Source organism: Pelophylax lessonae (genome assembly GCF_965119305.1).
Source record: "Pelophylax lessonae genome assembly, chromosome: 2".
NCBI lineage: Eukaryota > Metazoa > Chordata > Amphibia > Anura > Ranidae > Pelophylax > Pelophylax lessonae.
The window spans coordinates 185,505,316-185,525,992 of record NC_138769.1 but is presented as its reverse complement, the minus strand read 5'-3'; the positions used below and the strand labels follow the sequence as shown (position 1 = coordinate 185,525,992).

Genomic DNA, 20,677 nt, shown 5'->3' with positions numbered 1-20,677 from the left:
GACCTAAACCCTATTAAGCATCTGTGGGGCATCCTCAAATGGAAGGTGTAGGAGTGCAAGGTCTCTAACCTCCACCAGCTCCGTGATGTCCTCATGCAGGAGTGGAAGAGGACTCTAGTGGCAACCTGTGAAGCTCTGGTTAAATCCATGCCCAAGAGGGTTAAGGCAGTGCTGAAAAATAATGGTGGCCACACAACACATTGACACTTTGGGCCCAATTTGGACATTTTGACTTAGGGGTGTACTCACTTTTGTTGCCAGCGGTTTAGACATTAATGACTGTGTGTTGAATTATTTTGAGGGGACAGCAAAGTTACACTGTTATACAAGCTGTACACTCACTACTTTACATTGTAGCAAAGTGTCATTTTTTCAGTGTTATCACATGAAAAGATATAATAAAATATTTACAAAAATGTGAGGGGTGTACTCACTTTTGTGAGATACTGTATGTATTTGAATTAGGTAATTGATTTTACCTTTATTAAATATCCCATTAGCTTAATTCCTCGTGCAATTCAAAATAGTAGAGGATTCCACTTCATTTTTTTGATTCTTTAATTTGTGAGTTAGGGTTAATAGCAGGGTGCTTAGGTAGTTAGTTATTTCTATTATTAATAATATACACCTATTTTTTTAACTTGACACTACATATAAAAAGAAAAAAAAAACATTTTGGCTTCGTGTTCATGTTTGTTTAGCAATAAAACCTGAGAGGCTCTAACCCCTCTCTACAAACAGCAGTGGGATAATTAGCGCTCACCAAGACAAAAAAAAAAACCACAAGGCTGAAGAGTAAAAGCTGAAATATCACAGTTTATTAAAAAAAGTTTTGACAAAAGACTCCGGTATAAAGATGGCAGAAAACATCCATGGGTCACCATGAGAACATGGGCGATGGAACAGTACCTGAAGAGGGTTTTTTTCCCCCAACTTGTCCTTGTACTACAATTCTCCGGTATCCATCCTGCGAGGGGACTTTGCTGCTGTTTTGACTGTCTGCGGCTGCCCAGGTGTTGTGTCCCCTGGTCCGGTGACGTCATCAACCGGAGAAGCCAGCGCGCTCTGTGGATGTGGCCGGTCATCCCACGCATCCAGTGGTGTCATCTACTCCTGGAACGAGCGGACACCGTGGACCCTCTTCTCCTCTTCCCCTCTGTGAGGTACTCTTTGGGGCGACCTTCCATCCACACCATACACAGCCCTTGTCATCGGGATTCCTTGGCTTTTCATTCCCCTTGATACACCACCCGCAGCATTGGCTCCCTCTTCAGGTACTGCCCATGTTCTCATGGTGTCCTGTGGATGTTTTCTACCATCTTTATACCGGAGTCTTTTGTCAAGACTTTTTTTTTTTAATAAACTGTGATATTTCATATTTTACTCTTCAGCCTTGTGTTTTTTTTTTTTTTGTCTTAGTGAGCGCTAATTATCCCACTGCTGTTTGTGGTGCTTCTTTGATTGGGACCGTTTATCAGACAGCTGCACCCTTGACATAAGACTCATGGCTATTCCTACATGTATATACACAATTTTTTAACTTATGTTTATTGTCTTCATCAGTCAGCTCCTTGTGTTTTTTCTTTGTTAGCTCTAAGCGCCAGGTTTTTTTCTGTATTTTTTCTAGCCTCTCTCTGCTAAATCTAGAAGAGAATAAAAGGTTTGGCTGAAGCCAAGTTATACACCAAGGATAGATATTTTTTTTAACAATTTAAATGTGCCGGGATTATTGGGGGTGATTAATATAATAATAGGAAAAAAAATGGATTTAAAAAGCCATGTATATTCCATATTATGCATATAAGATTTTGAACAGTATAGTTTCCATCTTGTTTTTAAGGTGAAGGAGAGTTCATATGTACTTGTTAAACAAAATGTCTCTTACAAGTTTACAAGAGAGAATAGAATTTCAACAGAGGTCTTTGTATTCCTTTTATCATAAATAAGGTAATACATTGACATCTCATCAGATAAGGGACAATTAGCGAGACACCATACTAGTCTAGCTTGTAATCTTATCTGTATATAACAATGGACAATACCCCAGTATACTCTAGCAGACATTTAAAATGAACTGTATATAAGTTTTATAGATACATTATTATGTGTGTGAAGATATTAGCCATAATTATGTCAGTATATTATGTAAGGCATATACATATATATTTAGGAATATTATATCACATTTTGGGTTTATATTCTTACAGTAGTAATCTTACTTAGACTTAAGAGTGAATACTAATTACTTCATTTTAAGGCATGTGGTAGGAGTGTTTATATAAGAATTGCTTTGGACTAGGCTAAGTGTTCGAGGTATCATAAATTCTACCAGTCCTCGACTAAATGTCTGACAGTTATGTCAGAATTCAAATAAGTAAAGGACTTTCACTAGCAACAGGTCAAAGGTCATCAGATAACAATATGTTTTAATTGTTTGTTAACTACAAAATCTAATGAACGGTACGATACTGCCCTCTATAGACGAAATACCAAATGCAGTTTTGGGATAGTTGAGATATTTACCATATAGAAATATTATATTGTATTAAAAATATTGTTATTGAAATGGCGTTACTTGCCAAGGTGGATGATGGAGATACAGATGGACATTTATGTATGTACTGGGAGTATGGACAAAGTTTTATGTTGTGTTATATGATTAATCTTAAATATAGAGGAATCATCCTTTAATTTTATTATCATACATTGGGTTAATTATCAGGAGAGGTGTGGCTCTGACCTCACCAGTTAAGGTATAGAATATCCCAACCAATGGGGATAATGTTTCATCCCTCTGGGTTTAACTTATGGTAAATTTTATAGCCCTTTGTTCATACCATATAAAAGAACAACCCAGATATGAGAGAGGACACACACACATTACACTGCCCATCATACAATACACATACATCACACACACTACTACGTCCATCTATAGACTCATCCAGACATACTCCATCTTGCTCCATCATTCATCTGAAACTTTGAGGGACGCCAAACGAAACTCCTCCCTCACTGGCATCCATCTTAAGACTCTGGTAACGACCATTTGAAGCTAGCCACCATCTTAAGTGTGGTAAATATGCCTTGCTATGTTATTTGAGTTTATTCAATATTGTTTATTCCTTCCTTATATGTTTTATATTGCATATTTAAGGGTAATAAGATTACAATCCCAGCCGTATAAACCATGGTAGATTTTTCTCTAAATAGCTGATTTTTGTTTTTATACATTTTTATTAATATCAGATTTAGTGCATTATTGGCGTATTAGTCTCACGTTTTGCATAGCCTATTCTCGCTTCATCTGCAGTGGAGTGACTATCAGACTGTGCATTGCGCAGACAATTGTGGTCTGATTATATAGAACATTCATTTATGGTTTATACTATACCTTATAGTTATGGTTTTAATATACCTGGAGAAATGGTAATCTTGCTTTCGTTTCACTTTCACTTTGTTTTACTTTCACTTTCATTATTGAGCTAAACATCACATTGCATTGATTGCTTGAAGTAGTATTTTTTTGAAGAGTTATCTTTTTGTGTCACTTCTTGTTTGATCATTTATTGTGAATACATGTCTTGAGAATAAATATTTTATATATATTCCATACTGTAGACTGTACTCACTAAGATTGGTATATGCTTTTAAAAAGAAATTAATCAATTAAAAAGAATTCACTACATATTGATTTGTGGAATAAGTGGAGATTCTCCTTCTGCACAGATCTTTGCTTATTAACCATAAATAGACACTGCTATATTCAGAGCAGTATAAATATTCTGACATAATGAAGTACGAGCGCGAGATATTATTATTAAATATTCTTACAAATGTTTTTGGTTTTTCTCCAGCTTTTATATCAGTGGATATGTATTCTGTACAGTCTGGCAAAAGGGAAATTTTTTTTTTTTTTTTTTTATTTTATTTTTTTTGTTTTTTAAATTTATGGCATATATTTTAGATATCCGTAAATCTAATGTAACTAAAGTTTGCTCATATTTACACTGCAGTAATAAACAGAAGGCAACACTGCTAAAATTTCTCACTTGAAGGTGCTTTCAGTAATGCTTTTACATTTCAGCAATTTGTGTGTATTATAAAATATATATATTTTTATTAAAAATGTTTGTTATAAAAAAAAAAAGGGAAATTTTATTTAACACGCTTCTCATCCTGGCAGCTCAGAACAGAAAAAACTGAAACCCTGCTGACATCTAGTGGATACTGTTTTCCAGTTATCCAGAAAATATCTTTTAGTAGTAGCATGCTCATTTGCAGGATATATAGAATTAACACACACAGTTTAGACCATTATTAATACTATAACATGTTTATTAGTGCTAACAGTTTTCTGCATTGATACTACAGCTCAGTCATAACAAACAGTAGCTACAAACAGGAAATCAACACTTGGTTTTATTTTCTTCCCATTATGGCTTCATATAACTTTCCAGTTGCGCTGACTTGAATATCCCTGAAGCCAGAGTCTGTAAGGAGCTTGTTATACTCAGATGGCGTCCTCTCTTTGCCTTCTGTCTGTATTAACATGTTCAGTGAGTACAGCTGGGAAGTCAGAGGGCCACTTCTGTCTTCATTTAAGAGGACTTCAATTAGCAGAACCGCACCGCCTTTATAGAAGAGATGGAACAATTTTTATTACTAACATGCCATGTAAAATATTGAACATTTGAATAAAATTAAAAAAAAACAGAGAAAGAAGTGTGTTGCTTGTAGCAAAAGAAAATATTCTATCTGCTGTAGTGCAGATAAGGAAAAGGACAGAAACATTTGACTCTGCTAGTAGTAACAGGCATTTCCCTTCCTTTTTCATTGTTTTTGATACATTTAGTACCGTCACATCAGGTGCCCAACTCGGCAAGTTGGAGTTTTCGGCAGAACACCCTACCCCCCATTCGAATCACTGTAGCAGCTGGACATTCTTTCATAGGGGTCAGGGTGTTCTGCCGAAAACTCCAACTTGCCAAGTTGGGCGGCTAACAGCGCAGCACCTGAAAGGATTGGACCCATCCTGTGATTAATTATTAACCCCAGAGTGGGCATCTGATGTTTTTTTGCCAATATGGGAGTATTTGGCATACATATTTGGTGAGTGGATATCCAAAAGGGAGCAGTGACACAGATTCACGTGGTGTGGTGGGCAGTCATTGAATCATCAATTATCATTTTTATGGACTTTTATTAACACTATTATGGACTTTGATTTGCTTCTTGGATTTATTCACTTGTTTTTACAGGGGATATTGTAAGCACCACTATCTACTTTATTATCTTTCTACTATTTTTTGCTTTCATTCAGTAGATATGGTATTCTAATGTTTTCTGTTTAAGTGGCAGCAGATCATGTACATTTTCTGATATGGCCCAGTGATAGCATCTTTTCAGTAGTGCGCCCATATACTGATCCTGGTGTGTATTTCTATTTTTTACTTTATGCTATAAAACATATCCAATAAAAAAAAAAAATCAAATTTATTCATCAATTTAAGCCAATATGTATTTTGCTACGTATTTTTGGTATTAAACTTGGTATAACTTTTGTGGTTTGCACAAAAGTTATAGCGTCTACAAACTATGGGATATTTAATGGAATTTTTTATTTATTTACTTTTTACTAGTTATGGTGGCGATCAGCGATTTTTAGCGGGACTGCAACATTGCGACAGACAAATTGGATACCTGACAATTTTTTGGGGACCGGTGACACTAATACAGTGATCAGTGCTAAAAAAATCCATTTTACTAATGACACTGGCAGGGAAGGGGTTAATATCAGGCATGATCAAAGGGTTAAGTGTGCTCATAGGGAGTGCTTTCTAACTGTGTGGGGGGTGGCTTAACCTCCCTGGCGGTATGATTCTTTTGGATTTTAGGTGCTGAAAGAGGTACCATTATTTTGCATGTAATTCTTGTGAATGAGCAGCCCAAACCAACTGTATACATTTATTATATACATATATATATATATATATATATATATATATATATATATATATATATATATATATATACTGTGTATATATATATATATATATATATATATATATATATATATATACACATATATTTACATAAAAAGTACAGTAAAACTGCAGGAAAGGGCACTGGGGGGCAATGTAATGTTAATTTTTTTTATTTTGAATGGTATCAGTGTGTTTGGTGTGTTTTACATTTGAATTTGCCGCCGGTTCCACCCCCCCGGCGGACGTCACGTCGCCGGAGGCGGAAGTCAGGGCTCGCAGACGATCGGGAGGAAGCTCCGCCGCCGCATACAGCCCGCATTCTTCGCTGGATCCCGGAGAAAAGGTAAGTAAAACCTCTACCAGGATCCAGCGATCTTCCTAGCGCTACCCCGAGTGTGGCTCGGGGTTACCGCTTTTGGCTCTAAAATCTAACCCCGAGTCACGCTCGGGAACACCGCTAGGAAGGTTAACCGGAGGAAGACAGAGATCCGTGTTTCTGCTTAGCAGAAACACAATATGTCCATCTTCCTCTCTGACAGAACGGTGGTCTGCCTTGTTTACATAGGCAGACTGCCGTGCTGTCTCTACTGTGAGCAATCGGCGGGTCCTGGAGGACATCACATCCGCCAGACCCGCTGATTGGCAGGTCGAAGTTTGAGGCGCGTGCCCCAGATCCTGTGCGGGAAAATCAAGTACAGGTACGCAATTTCACGCAGAAGGGCCGCCCTGCTGCAATATATCTGCATGGGGCGGTCCATAAGAAGTTTTTAAAAGAGTTTACAATGCTAAACCTTTTATTTAATTTCTAAATCATTGCATTTGTTAATTCTAAAGCCAGTATATAGGGATAGAAATGGTAAAAAAAACACTTGTGGTTTTAGCAAATCATTTTTTGTGTATTATTTCTCCATCCACGGGGGGGGTGGCAGGGGTATGTCATTTGCCTACATACGCCTTGCTAATTGGTGCCCCTCTTTCTAATCTCAAAAAGTTGGGAGGTATGCAATAAGGCATTCCATTTGTGTCCCACAAGGGGGCGATTTCTCCAACTTCCAGCTGAAACAGGATTCAGGAGAGAAGAATGACCAAAGCTATTTTGGCCATACTTCTCTTGTGGGTCACAGGAGTGCATTCAATTGTGCTCTCTTGTAACTAAGAATCAGCCAACTCTGGGCTAAAGTCTGTTGTCAGCTGACGTCACAGACCCACTAGAGACTCTGGAGGCATCCCAGCAATAATGTTGGGATCTACCCAGATGCCTGACCTGCAGTTGGCTCAGCCTCACAACACGTCTCTGAGAGCCTGAGCCAGCTCCTGCCCCTTCTCCTGCCTGGCGCTCCAGTGAGCACTGGAGGGGCAGAGCAGAGAGCTGGCAACTGACAGTCACTGCTCTCTTCTCAGTAAAGACTGAAAACTGAGCAATCAGTGGTCATTTGATCTCTCAGTTCATTGGATTAGAGCCAGCTGGGGACAGCTTGCAGGATCCAAACAATGCTGCATCCGGTAGGTAGGTATGCAAGTCTTTTTTTATTACATTCCCAAAAATCTCCTTTAAGAGGAAATCTTTCTTTTTTGACAGTTGTCACTGAAACTGTCCCATTGGAAGGGTTACCCTCTACTCCTCTTTTGCTGACAACTCAAAATTTTGAATTTTCCCACAATGGTCCCCAAGACTAATGGAGAGTATGAATTTACCCAGTAGCAACAAAAACCTGGAAGCTGATTTCTTTTTATGCAGAGCTGAACCAGATTTTGCACTCTCTGGTTTTAGTAAATCAACCCTACTGTCTGTCAGTTTTCATTTTATCTGTGACCCTAAAATGTGCAGCGTGTCTCCTTTTTGTAACTTTGTGGCAAATACCTTATTTACCCCACTGCTGGGTGCTCACTTGACCCTCCGGAGATCTTCTCCTCTAATTCCGGCTGAGGTCAGCTGCCCCTCCCTCTTCAGTGCTTGGAGTGGGGAAGTAGAGCTCTGGCGGGGCACGTGAGCACCCAGCAGCGCTGTAAATAAGGTATTTGCCACAATAAAGTTCCAAAAAGAAGACACACTGCACATTATATACTCTTTTTACAAAACCGATTACATAATTTTACGATATGTTAACCAAGGTTTATTTTTGGGATTACAGCATGTCATAATGCTGACTCCAGAACTGAAAGGGGCAGAGAGGGGAGAAGACGGGACACAGGAACCTTTTTAAAAACATTTTATTGTTTTATTCAAGGTTTTTTAAAACATAGGGGTAAATAAATAAGACATCCCCTGAAAATAAGCCCTAGTGTGTTTTTTGTAGCCAAAATTATTATATGACCCTTTATTATTTTCGGGGGAAACACGGTAGTAGTTAGTAAATGCTAAATAAACAGTCTATAAATGTGAATAAAAATAAATAAAAGTTCAGATCATGAAAAGTCCATATATCATAATATCCAATGGAAAAAGAGCAAAGAACTCCACAGGTGTCCGAGAGTAGAACGCGATTCACACAAGAATGCCCCAAAAGGGTGATAGAGCTTCCTCAGCCTGTGCGTAATATGACACACCAATTTTTATTCACATTTATGGACTGTTTATTTAGCATTTACTAACTACTATTTAGCGCTGCACTCACCCCTTGATTGTTTTGCCATTTAGAAGGTATATATTCACCTTTTAGTGACAGCGGCATGTTTTTTCATAGCGCTCGCTCCCCATTGATTGATACTCCTCACAACCTAAAGAAGGTGCTATGTGGCTTCCAACCCTATGCTCCCCTCTGTTCATATGTCTAGAAGAATGGTGCCTATAACAGGTGCTTGATGTTGATGGTCACTAGGTCAGGCATTTTACTGTCTACTGTGGTATGATATTTGAATTTTCCGGATCAGCAGTAAGTAATGGATCTATATTTTTCAATTGTTAATGAATAAGAATAATATCTGCCTATATATTTTTTATTGTTTTATTTTAAATAGAAGGTGGAAGGGGTAAAACCTCTGTTAGGCTTTGATTGCTATTAGTGTCCGGGGGGAATATTCTCCCTTACTTTTAGTCCTGTTGATCAGCATCTCCAGAACAGAAATCAATGGTATTTATTTAACGTAATAAACTTATGCGCTAAAATGAGGTAAGCGACCCGATGGATGCTCGCAAATGGACACTACTAATAGACGTGGAACTCCTCCAAAAGCAAGCAGCTGATTTTGATAGTGTCCCCACGTATCACAGTAATCTAAAGGATGCAAAAAATCAGCGCTAAACTCTAAATGAGGGGGACCACTCTTTCTAACTATTAATGTCTAATCCTCAATGGTCTTAAAAACTGTAGGTCACAATGATCAGATAATAAATAAATAAATACGTATAATATTGGATGATAAACGAAGAATGTGAAAGTAAGGAAAATCACAGTGATGATAAAAACCAATATTCTCAAATGGTCATCCAATAGTGAAATGATGAGCAGAATCCTAATTTAAGTGCTCCTATATAATCAAGGTGACTTTGTGGTGAAAAACAAATAACTTAATAATAGTGAATCGTTTCTACTCATACAAGTGATGAATCACAATAAACAATATATAAATGTGCAAATAACAGCATAAGGTGATATAAATAATGTAAACAATTATAGGGTGTCACAAAACGGACTCCAAAAGTGCGACAGTGCCAAACTCAAAGTGCATGAAAGGTCCACAAATAGCTCTTAAACTAATATCAGTCCAATGCAGTGATTAAAGTGCAAGGTGCCACAAAATGTAGTGATATCTTCCAGTGCAATCTGCAGTTGAAGTTAAACACAACAAAGTGAGTGTGTCCCGGTGAGCTCGCAATCCAACACTGAGTGCAATGGCCGCTCACCTCCACAACACTCAAAGAGAGCGTTAGGTATAATTATCCAAAGCTCCTCTCAGTCTTCCGGCATATGCTTAATATCCTCCAGCTATTTCAGATTAAGTGGCATGGGATCGGTCCATGCAAATATCTCTTAATCCCTGTGTCTAGTGCTTAAACAAGAGAGACTCTCATGGTGCAGTATGAAGGGTATACTTTATTTAATCAAAGTTGCAAACTACTTACATCAAAGCAGAACATAAAGTGCGGACAGTCTCCAATACAACCGCCGATGCGGTGAGATCCGAAGCTTCCGGTCTCGGCCGAAGACCAGAAGTGACGTCAGTACGGCTTGTCTCTGATGCGTTGCGCTACGAAAACCCGTAGCTTTCTCAAAGGGCCACCGTTCACAGCATGGGGCTCTGAAGGAATGGCACAGGTGGCCGTTCCTTCAGAGTGCATGCGCCGATGATGTCATCAGCTGCATACAATGTAAATATCTCCTTAACGGTGCAAGTTTAGGAGATATTTACAGTACCTATAGGTAAGCCTTATTATAGGCTTACCTATAGGTACAAGTTATTAAGGTGGGTTTACAACCTCTTTAAGTACACCCCATGGAAATTGTTGACTTTTTCAACAAATTTGAACAGGCAAAAAATGATATCTTTATTTAAACATTGCCTACAGAAAAAGATAATAATATTAAAAAGAGACACAAGAAAAAATTGACTCTCAATCATTTAGAGCTATTTGTTTGGGCAGTACCTTGTGTTATGCTATAGATTTGCCAAAGCCCTCCTGCACTGAAACTGTGTTTGCTGCCTTGCCAAATTATATATACTGTATATATGCGTGCGCCTCTTACCGCAACACAGTAATGTGAATAGGCCCTAATTCTTTAGGTGCCGCATCACGTCTATTTAGGGGCACACCTATTTAATGCCAAAAAAGGTTATGGGACTTCAGAACTTACAGCTGATATTTAGTTTAAAACATTTTTTCTCTACAGCTTTAGTTACATTATTAACCTGTAATGAAGTATAGCCAATGATGTGGAGACTTTAGAAATCTTTACTACAGGACTTCCCTGTCCCTTTCCTGCTGATGAACTTCTAGCACTATGTGGGTTAACAGCTTTGGGTGTCTGGGTTAAACTATGATTGGGGGAGAGTCTGACCAGTCACAGGACTGCCTCCCCCATTCACAGTTCATGTTAGAGACAGTATAATCAATAAAATAAATATTCTCAGTGGAGGAGAGGGCAGGAGGGGTCCCCCTCAGACCATCTACAGTATAGTGCAGCTGAGTCTGGAAACCTGGAGCACTGGAAGGTCAGCAGCAGGAAGAGGACAGGGCAACCCTTTGGTGAAAATATTTACAGAATCCAAAAGCTTTTAGATCATGAGACATACTTTATTATTACAGTAAGTAATATAATTAAAGCTGTAGAGAAAAACTTTTTTTTTAAGCTAAACTTCAGTTTCAACATTATAGTCAAAATTGCGATTTACCATATTTATTCCTAGAAAGGATACCTTAAAACATTTTTCCTGAATGATGCAGAATTTTATAATGAAATGTAACTTAACAACTGGGGTTGCATTTGTTTTTTTGTTTTTTTTAATCCTACATCAATGAGGACTGCAGATGATCCATAAAACACCAGTGTGCCATGTCTGATCTACCTAAAATAGATACATCAGTTATAATTACAGTCTGATAGATCAAGTCACCTGCCAACTTCTTATATTTCTGGAGGACTCAATGATGATTCCTTCCTGCTATAGTTCTTGGCTCTGTTCCTGCCCAACTTGGAGTGGAAACTGGAAGGTCAGAGTGGTTTCCAAAAAAAGTAACTGTCTAAGCTAAACAAAACAATATGTTCTATATGCCAAACCTGCATTTAGGTGATTGGGAATGGGTGAAAGGCATTCTGTGGTTATACCTTCTATTGTCACTGACAGCAAAAACACACCAAAGAAAAGGAATGGCTCCTCATTTTTTACATATATTTTTCAATTGTGTGCAGCTGTTAAAATCATCGAGATACCATAAGTAGTAGTTTTTTTTTACGGAAATGGCTATTACTTTTACTGAAATAGCTCTAAAACATAATATGATATGTAATCAGTTTAGATACCAGTAGCTTTGGCAGGAATCTTTAATAAAATAGGTAAAGCCGTATTTACTTTAGTTTTGCAATGATAGCACATTTTATTCTATCCATTTCAATTATATGCTGTCCTACTACAGACTATGGGCTCACCAGGTCTGCAGGACTGGTAAATCTTTTTCAGCAGCTGCAGACATTTTTCTTCTGCCCAGTCATGGATAATCCTGGCCATAATAAATAGGTCTGCCTCAGGAATGGCATCTTTAAAGAAATCTCCTTCGGTAAAAAAAAAAAAAAAGAATACATTGTCAAATAACAACAAAGTGGAAAATAGACAATATTATTTATTTATTTGTTTTTTTTTTTGGATACAAACTTTTTTTAAATGAAGCGTTACAGCAGACATCTTTTACGATCAAAGGCAGTATAAAATAAATGCAAAACATTAGTATACATCTGCCATTTTACAAGGATACAAAAAAAATGTATAAAAACAATTCACAGTGCAAACATATAAAAAAGGGCACCATCATATTCATCCATGAAATCAATAAAGACAAAAATACAAGAGTATCCCATATGCCAAAAGGTGTTATGCCATAAACAAGGTGAGGCTGAGGAATGATAGCATGAATGTTCAGTGGCATATAATACCATCTGGTTAACAGTTTAAGGGCTGTGTCCCTAATCATAAGGGATTTTGTGAATTTCCTAAGGTTCTGCCACCTGACATCCTATTTTTGATAAGTGGATTGTTCCTCCAATTTCAGCCTCCCAGTTTACCATCTAATAGCACTTAGTATCTTCTGTTGTGCTGGAAAAGCAGGTATAAAGGAACAAAATTAGCCATTTTTCCCAAGTGCGGTTATGGCAGACATTTTCATAAATTGTATAGGAACCTGAGGTGAAGAGGTCATAGTGCGTGGGGGTGTGGGAGGCACTTGGATGCCTTCAGCTACCATTTGTGGTATTGTTGGGCGCCCATTGTTTCGCTGTGCCTTTAAGGAGGAATGGGCTCCCTCTAGGCAAGCCCGCCCCTAATTTATCCACTGCTATACTGTATATGCTCGCTCCAACTTGGAGACTCTTACAGACTATAGAGTTAGCACCGTGGTATACAGAGAAGCCTTGACATGGGCACTGCGGCTTCCACATATATTTGCACATGTATGTGTAGCAGGAATTCGAGCCTTTGTGCTGGATGTGGGTCTGCCAGGGTTACCGCTAGTAACAACAGCACATTTAAGCATGTTCTCCGAGTGTGAGCACTGAGACAAGAAACAGTCCAGCATCTTTGGGTTTTGTATTTATTTTAGGAACTTGGATGGGAGAAGGGAATGAGTGGGATACTCCTCTGGCTCGACTATACACAATGTAACGGGACAACTGAGAAAATGGCTCTTAACGCTGACTTGATGCCGGCCGGATGCCGGTCAACGACGATTGGCACTTGTTAACGCTGACTTGCTGTCTTGTTAACAATGAACTGACCTTGACACTCCCCGGTGACACAAAGTCCTTTTGTAAAGCTCCCTTTAGCCCTCCTGGCTGAGGTAGCTACTTGTAACACTGCTGCAACTCTTAACACTTCAGGGCCCACACTGGCACCCTCTCTCACTGAATTCTCTTGAGGGCTTAGACTCAGGCACCCCCTTTCTAAGCTTCCTCCTGGTTAGCTGGCTCCTGGATCCCTTTGACCTCCTGGAATAGCCTCCTATCCTAGGTAGACCCCGGGGCAGTTCACAGTACTCACGACTCTGCTTTCCTGGAAACTCCAACCCCAACAGCTCCACACGGTCCTCAGCACACTGGATCCCTCTCTGCAGCTCAGCTCAACCTTCTGTCCTCTAGGCTGACCTCCAAGGACACTTTTCCTCACACTGACAGGAAGAGAGACAGACGTCACCCTCCTCCTGGGACTCTGCTTCCCGCCAAAGACCCCTTGTCATGTGCTCCCCTCAGACTTATATCCCCCTCCCAGCATGCATTGTGGCAGAATATGCCCCTCTGGGATGGATACAAACCCTGGTGCGCTATTGGTCAGGTTTCCTCCACTGTCCAATGAGAGCCCTCATTGGATACAGTGGGGAGACTCCCCAACTCTAAAGTCACACCTGAGAACACATGACAACCTGACTGAATAATTGGACCCTGCTGATAAGCAAACAAGGTCTCCCCTATAGGTTACCTAGCACCTACCTAGGAGGGTGTTACATATGCAAAGAAACCCCCTGTTTTTAACATGAATTGGTAATCTGTTTTTTTTTTTGCTGGCTAGCTGGTAAGTGTGTTGGTAAAATTTGGTTTGGGATGTGCCCTTTCATGTGCACCTTACTGCAAAGGCTAGTTATAAATTGGGGTGGTTGCCATCTTTTTGTATAGCTTGTTCGTTAAGTTTGGGTGGGGGGCACACTAGATGCCTTCAGCTGCCATTGTACTATTGCTGGGCTTCCAAAGTGTCCCTGTGCCTTGTAGGAAGGTTGGCCCCCCTCTGGGCAATCCTGCCCTTAGTTTCTCTTCTGCTATATATGCTTCAACTTGGAGACTCTGAAAACTATAGTGTTAGGATGGCAGTATAAAGGGAGCCTTTTCATGGGCACTGCGGTTTCCACATAAATTTTCAAATGTGTGCAACGAGACCCTCTGTTTTTAATGTCTGATTTAAAAATCAATTTTAGGTTTGTAACAACTCAGGTGACATTATTTTATCTGTCTTTATACCATATACATTTTACATGTTAATTATGTTTCTATTACCTTTTTTGACCCACTGCAACTAGACTAGTGTTGTGTGCATGGGTTGAGTATGTGTTTTGTGCTTACTGCTCTTAGATAAGTCAATGAACAAATATCGGATTTAGAAAAAAAAAATCAAGCGTCAACATTTTGAGGGGGGAACTGACCTCAAATTATGTAATTTAACAAAGAACACAAAACTAGAACCCCCCCTGAAAATCAGAAAGGTAAGTCAGTATTCGGGTTTTCCACCAGTGGAATGCTGCAGGTCTGGAAAAGACCAGTGCAAATCCAGGGTCTCCCCAAAATGAATACCATGGTGAAATCTTTGAGATGAACTGAAATGTGTCCCTATAAAGGCACCAAAGTTTAAGAGATAGAGTAACTACTGTGTTATGTTTCAAAAGTGCATTCATAGGCACTGAATTAGACCAGAATAGCCCCGGAGGATTGAGAAACTCACAAATCTGAATCATGGGACCTTAGAATCCAAAATACTCTATTAGGCCATCTGCGCCAACCGGGAGGCCAGATAATATAGCCAGATTTGTGGTAGACCAAGCCTTCCCTGTTGTGTGAACGGTATAAAATGGTTCTAGCACATCTAGGTGGTTTATTTTGCCAAATGAATATTTTAACCTCTGCCTGAATCTGTAACAGGTAGGACTTACGGTGTCGAATTGGCAAATCTCTAAACAGATATAATAATTTGGGGAGATCTGTCATGCAACAACTCTTTCCAAAAATGAGATCTAAAAGGATCACATTTTCAACATTTGTCTAAGCCATTTAGAGTAGTCCATTATGTCCAGGTGGCAAGTTATAGCCATATACTGTATATAACTAATATACCAATGTGCTACCATATAATACTGCAGGTAAGGCCAATATTGAAATTAGCTGAATTAGATGAATGCTATAACATAATATAATAGAATATAGCCGCCAATTCCTATAGTGTCACCACATGATACAATTAATATAAAACAATATGGACTGGCGATATAACAGTATAAAAAACATACATGTAAATTTAGCAATAAATGGGGAAACTAAAGTGCGCTCCTGCATCAACTCATAAAAGTGCATGTGCAAGCAATCATAATGAAAAATCTGAGAGTGAGTATACAAAAATATTAGTGCAGTTAGTAAAATTGAATAAGTGAACAAATAAATAGCAGCTCACACAGACCAATAGAAAAAGTCCAACAATAAATACAAAAAATACGTGTAGCGCTAGTGATTAATAAAAAATAACATATGAAAATTTAAAATTATGTGAAAATATACACCGCTAGTGAATAACATAAAAAATAGCTAATAACATACTGAAAGTGCATAAAGTCCATAAAAATGTCCAGAAGAAGATAAAAAACAATTTCCGGTGATGAAAGCAAACACTTATTATCAGGGAGGAACCATAAGTCCCAGCTCTTATCTGCATGCTAGGACTTGTGGTTCCTCCCTGATAATATGTGCTTGCTTTCATCACCGGAAATTGTTTTTTGTCTTATTATGGACATTTTTTATTGACTTTATGCACTTTCAGTTTTATGTTATTAGCTATTTTTTTAATGTTATTTACTAGTGGTGTATATTTTCACATAATTTTCATATGTAATTTTTTGATCAATCACTAGCACTACCCGTATTTTTGTATTAATCTGTCATAGCGTGTTCACATGAAAACAATAGTTGGTTGAGGGAATTCACTCCTTTGTAGACAGTTCTCCGCTCATGCAAAATAAAACATGGTCTCCATAGTGTAAAATGCAAGATAACGACTTCTAGTAAAATATATAGTAACTTACGGTAACACTGATGTGTTTAGATGGAACAGCAAAATGGACCAATGGGGTCCCAGGATAAAAGAAGAGGAAATTCTGACTTCCGGTTTCGGCCGTAGACTGGAAGTGACGTCACAAGCTCCTCCCAAAGAAAGGAGCAGGATGACTTCACTTCCGGTCTATGGTCTGAGACAAGAAGCTCAGTATTTCCTCACTGCTTTGATCCTGGGAATACGCTATGATAATTTACCTTAAGGTGAGCGGCCATTGCACTTAATGTTGGATATCGGTTGTTGGGAGACTGTACTGTTTTCACTACGACTTTTGGATCATTCTATTCATGGGGCAAGCAGACTTTCTCCATCACTATTGTTTGGACTTCTTTTTTATATATCGTTTTGGCTTTACTATATATATTTGTTTGTGAATATCATAATTTCACTTGTCAGATTATTTGCACTAATATTTTTGTATACTCACTCTCATATTTTTCATTATGATTGCTTGCACATGCACTTTTATGAGTTGATACACGAGTGCACTTTTTCCATTTATTGTTATATATACACGTATGTTTTTATACTGTTATAGCGCCAGTCCATATTGTTTTGAATTATAGCCATAGCGAGTGGCTCAATCGCTAAGACAAAAAGCAGGGGAGAAAGAGGACAGTCCTGCCTATTGCCTTTTTCAAGAGCGAAGAAAACAAGTCTTAGGGGAAGCATATAGAGCATTAAAGCCATGGAGTAATGCACCCTGAAAGCCATACTTCTGTAACAATAGTGATAAATATTGCCATGTGATGATTAATATCTAAACCTTAAAATAGGAACTCTTGAGAAGGGGTTGGAATCTTGAATAATATTTGTAGCCAAACGATTGCCATCTGTAGAAAATAGACATTATTTAACATGGGATGTCTAGGTTGAACAGTGTCTGCCAGAAACTCATTAATTACAGCTACACTGTTTAATGTATTAATAATCCTTAAAGTATCACAGAAGTACTTGTGGTGTTAAATTCATAACCTGAAATTTTAGTCTTTAAGTTTTTAAAAATTACATTCATACTATGGTTTAGATGTGAAAGACAACTAAGTTAAAAAAAAATTTGTGCTGAATAGAATCAGATATATTAAAAGGCAATAGCCTTTCTCTTACAACATACTGGGGTTGACTTACTAAAACTGGAGTTTCTTCTGTATTCAAGAGCTATTAAACTGCATTTCCCAGAGAGAGATTTCCAAGAGGGGAAAGAGTTGCATTTTCTCAGTCTGTACAGGACACAACTTCCTTTTGCCGTGAGGGAGACTGGAAAGCGCACATCGCTGTCCAGTATGCACCATGACTGCTGCTTATCAGGGGCCTGAGTGGGGTCCAGTACACTGAATTCTGAAGTGCAAAGAGACAGAGTCACCTAGGCACAGAGCAGAGAGTGGACTAATTGCTGTGTTAGACTAGATGGTTAGCTGCAACATCGCTTGGACTGGTGAGCTGCTGCTGTTCGGATTAACTATCTACTGCTAGAGAGACTAAGCCCTTTAAGAACTGACCATACAGCCATCTAGAAGCTTTCTGGCTGCCTCTCATGTGCACCAACAGTACAACTGGGCCCTAGTGCTGGCCAGCTGAAGAGTTAGTACTAAAGACGGCCCCTTTACAGCTACTACACAGAGACCTATACCTATTGTTTATGCAAAGAGGTACCTATCTGGAAACACTGCACTATATCCTAGCCATTTTCCTAGAGAGTACTTTAAACCAGTTAAATTGCTATTATTTACATTCCAGTTAAGGCTTCTATGCACTGTTTATTGTTGACTTTGCTGATTTATTAGTAATTCCAGTCTAGTGGTGCAGAACTCTTAGATACCTTGGCAAAGTGATAACATTGTCCAGCGGGCTGTGTAGGTATCTGCCTACTGTATACTCCTTTACAGTATGCTCAAACCATCATTTACTCTAACTTTTACCAATACATTGAGTTAATTTACCACTAAAAGGTATCCACACTGCTATTCTTTTAAGTGCTTGTAGCAGTTTTCTTTCAACCAAGTGTGCCGAAGGGGCTGAGGTTGTTCTTGGAGTTGAGGCACAGAACATAAAACCCAAAATTACCAAGCGGCTCCTTCAGGGGTAGCGTTACACCCCTTTAAGAGGAATGGTCCCTGTCACTCAACAAGAAATTTTAAGGGATGGGCTTTTAAGAAAGGTGATATCGAGAGGTGGACAAAAATGTAGGGCACCGAGTGTGCATATATGCTTTCCCCCTTTAGAACCCAGCCGAACCCCTAGACAGAGAAGAAGTTTGGAAATTCTGGCATGGATATGTTCATGTCAGTTTTATAAGTAGCGAAGCACTCTCCTGTAACACCTGACAATATAATGAGCTATGTGCTAGTTCTAATGTACATTTAGCATCTACTATATTTCAGAAAAAAAACTATTGAAACAATTGACTGTTTTATAAGCACAAAATTATGCAAAGAGGTTTAGCACAAAGCCATATTTGACTTGGTGAGAATGTACATGCAGCTTTATGGTAATGGTTTATGCTGCTGTTATAAGTGATGGTTAGCCGTCTACCCTTTGTAAGAGATTAACAGTACAGCGAATACTTGGAGACTGGGGATACTACAAATGCCTCTGGTTGGGAATGAGTGAGGGCCAATAGAGAAGCGTTGACCTGCTTGGTGGTAGTAGAAAAGGTTTCTCTGGCTTCTTACAACCTGGGCCCCAATGTCATATGAGCCTCAGGTGTTTAGTGAGACCATCTGCGGACTAAGTCTGGAATCAATGGGAATGAGTAAGGGACCTTAAAAACTAATGAGTATGAGGGGTGGTTACTAGGGTCTCAGACCTGTGATCACTGAAAATAGGCATCATCTGGTAAATTAGCCTAACCACAATCCTGTACAGTATCTTTCTTTTTTGTTGGCACTTGGTAAGTTCTAGCACAACATTTTATACATGCCCCCTGCATGCTGACCTAGCCTCAAGGTAACCTAGTCCTCATAATAAATTCTTAGAAATCAGTTGACCAACTAATTGAAAACAACACAATCCTTATGAGGGCAATAATTTATCTCAACTGTTTTTAAGCAGGGAGACTAAATGAGGCAGAAACAAAGCTTCCTAAAGCGGGTTATCTACAAATGTCAGGGTGGTGAAAAGACTTGAGGGAACAGCGAGAGAAACAGCTTCAGGGGACTGGTCGTTGCAACTGAAACAGTTTGGAAACAAAACCGTGAGACTGTGGATTAAGGTAAATATTCCTCTGTATTAGATTATTTCCTAGTAAAATGAACAATATATTCTTCATTATGTAAAAAGGGCAGGGTTGGAATGTTATTTTTTTAAAATTTATGCCTGGAGATAAGCTTTAATGAATAACCAAAGGCATTTTTTCAGTTTTAGATAGAGTTGGAAGAGTTTAGTATTCCTGTCACGATTTTATTTTTGTCTTTGCCCTTGTTTCATCACCTCTATTTATCCTGGTGACCGTTATCAATAAGAATAATAATGAAGGAAAATCTTCTAATGGGAACAGTAGTTCTGGTGACTCTGCTGACCACCAAGGATTGTCTCACTTTGGAGAGATTTCCTCTCATTTCTTGTTTTGGCAATGGGACAGGAAGTAAAATGAAATCCCCCAAATAGAACACAGATGACAAAAAAAGATGGGGTTACAACTCTCCCTTACTTTATCCACAATTAAATATTAATATTTCATTATTACAAAGTAGTTATTTCATAATTTTTAATTTTGAACTATAAATATTGTTTTTTAAATGTAGAAAACAATGCCAGAGAGTTGCTATGTATTTTTGGTGATTTTGGATTTTAAGCATTATTATGTGTTTCAATGTCTTGGGTGCTTCTAGTTGTTCTTCCTGTTCCAGTGTGTGCATTCTTCAACTCTATATATCATGATCCTGTTCTGTTTTCTAAGGATATTTTTCTATTGCCAAAACATGCCCTGTTTTCCCGGAACTGTACCCGAAATTGTTTTATTGCCTCAAGGAAAGTTGACATTTTTGGATCACCTAATCAGAGCAAGACAGCTGTATACTAAATTGGTTAATATTTGTAGCAATCTTAAAATTATGATGAAGGATCAGTAACCTTGCTAATTCTTCCTGAACATGAAATTTAGCTGTGATGCTAATAAAATAACCAACCATGAAAACAACACTAACCTGAAAATTTATATTGTGCAAAAAATGTTGGTGCTT

The 20,677-nt window shown here is 38.5% G+C and overlaps 1 protein-coding gene across 1 annotated transcript in view; it reads right to left on the bottom strand.

Moving 5' to 3' along the window:
- Positions 1-4,318: 4,318 nt before the first annotated feature.
- LOC309546493 (acetylserotonin O-methyltransferase-like) overlaps positions 4,319-20,677 on the bottom strand; it is an 84,218-nt gene continuing 67,859 nt past the window's right edge. Inside the window, exons 7-8 of the mRNA XM_082246232.1 lie at positions 12,074-12,196; positions 4,319-4,634 (exon numbers count right to left, since the gene is read on the bottom strand). Of these exons, the coding sequence (XP_082102358.1) occupies positions 4,423-4,634; positions 12,074-12,196 (335 nt within the window). The 3' untranslated portion in view covers positions 4,319-4,422. The remainder of the gene's footprint in view (positions 4,635-12,073; positions 12,197-20,677) is intronic.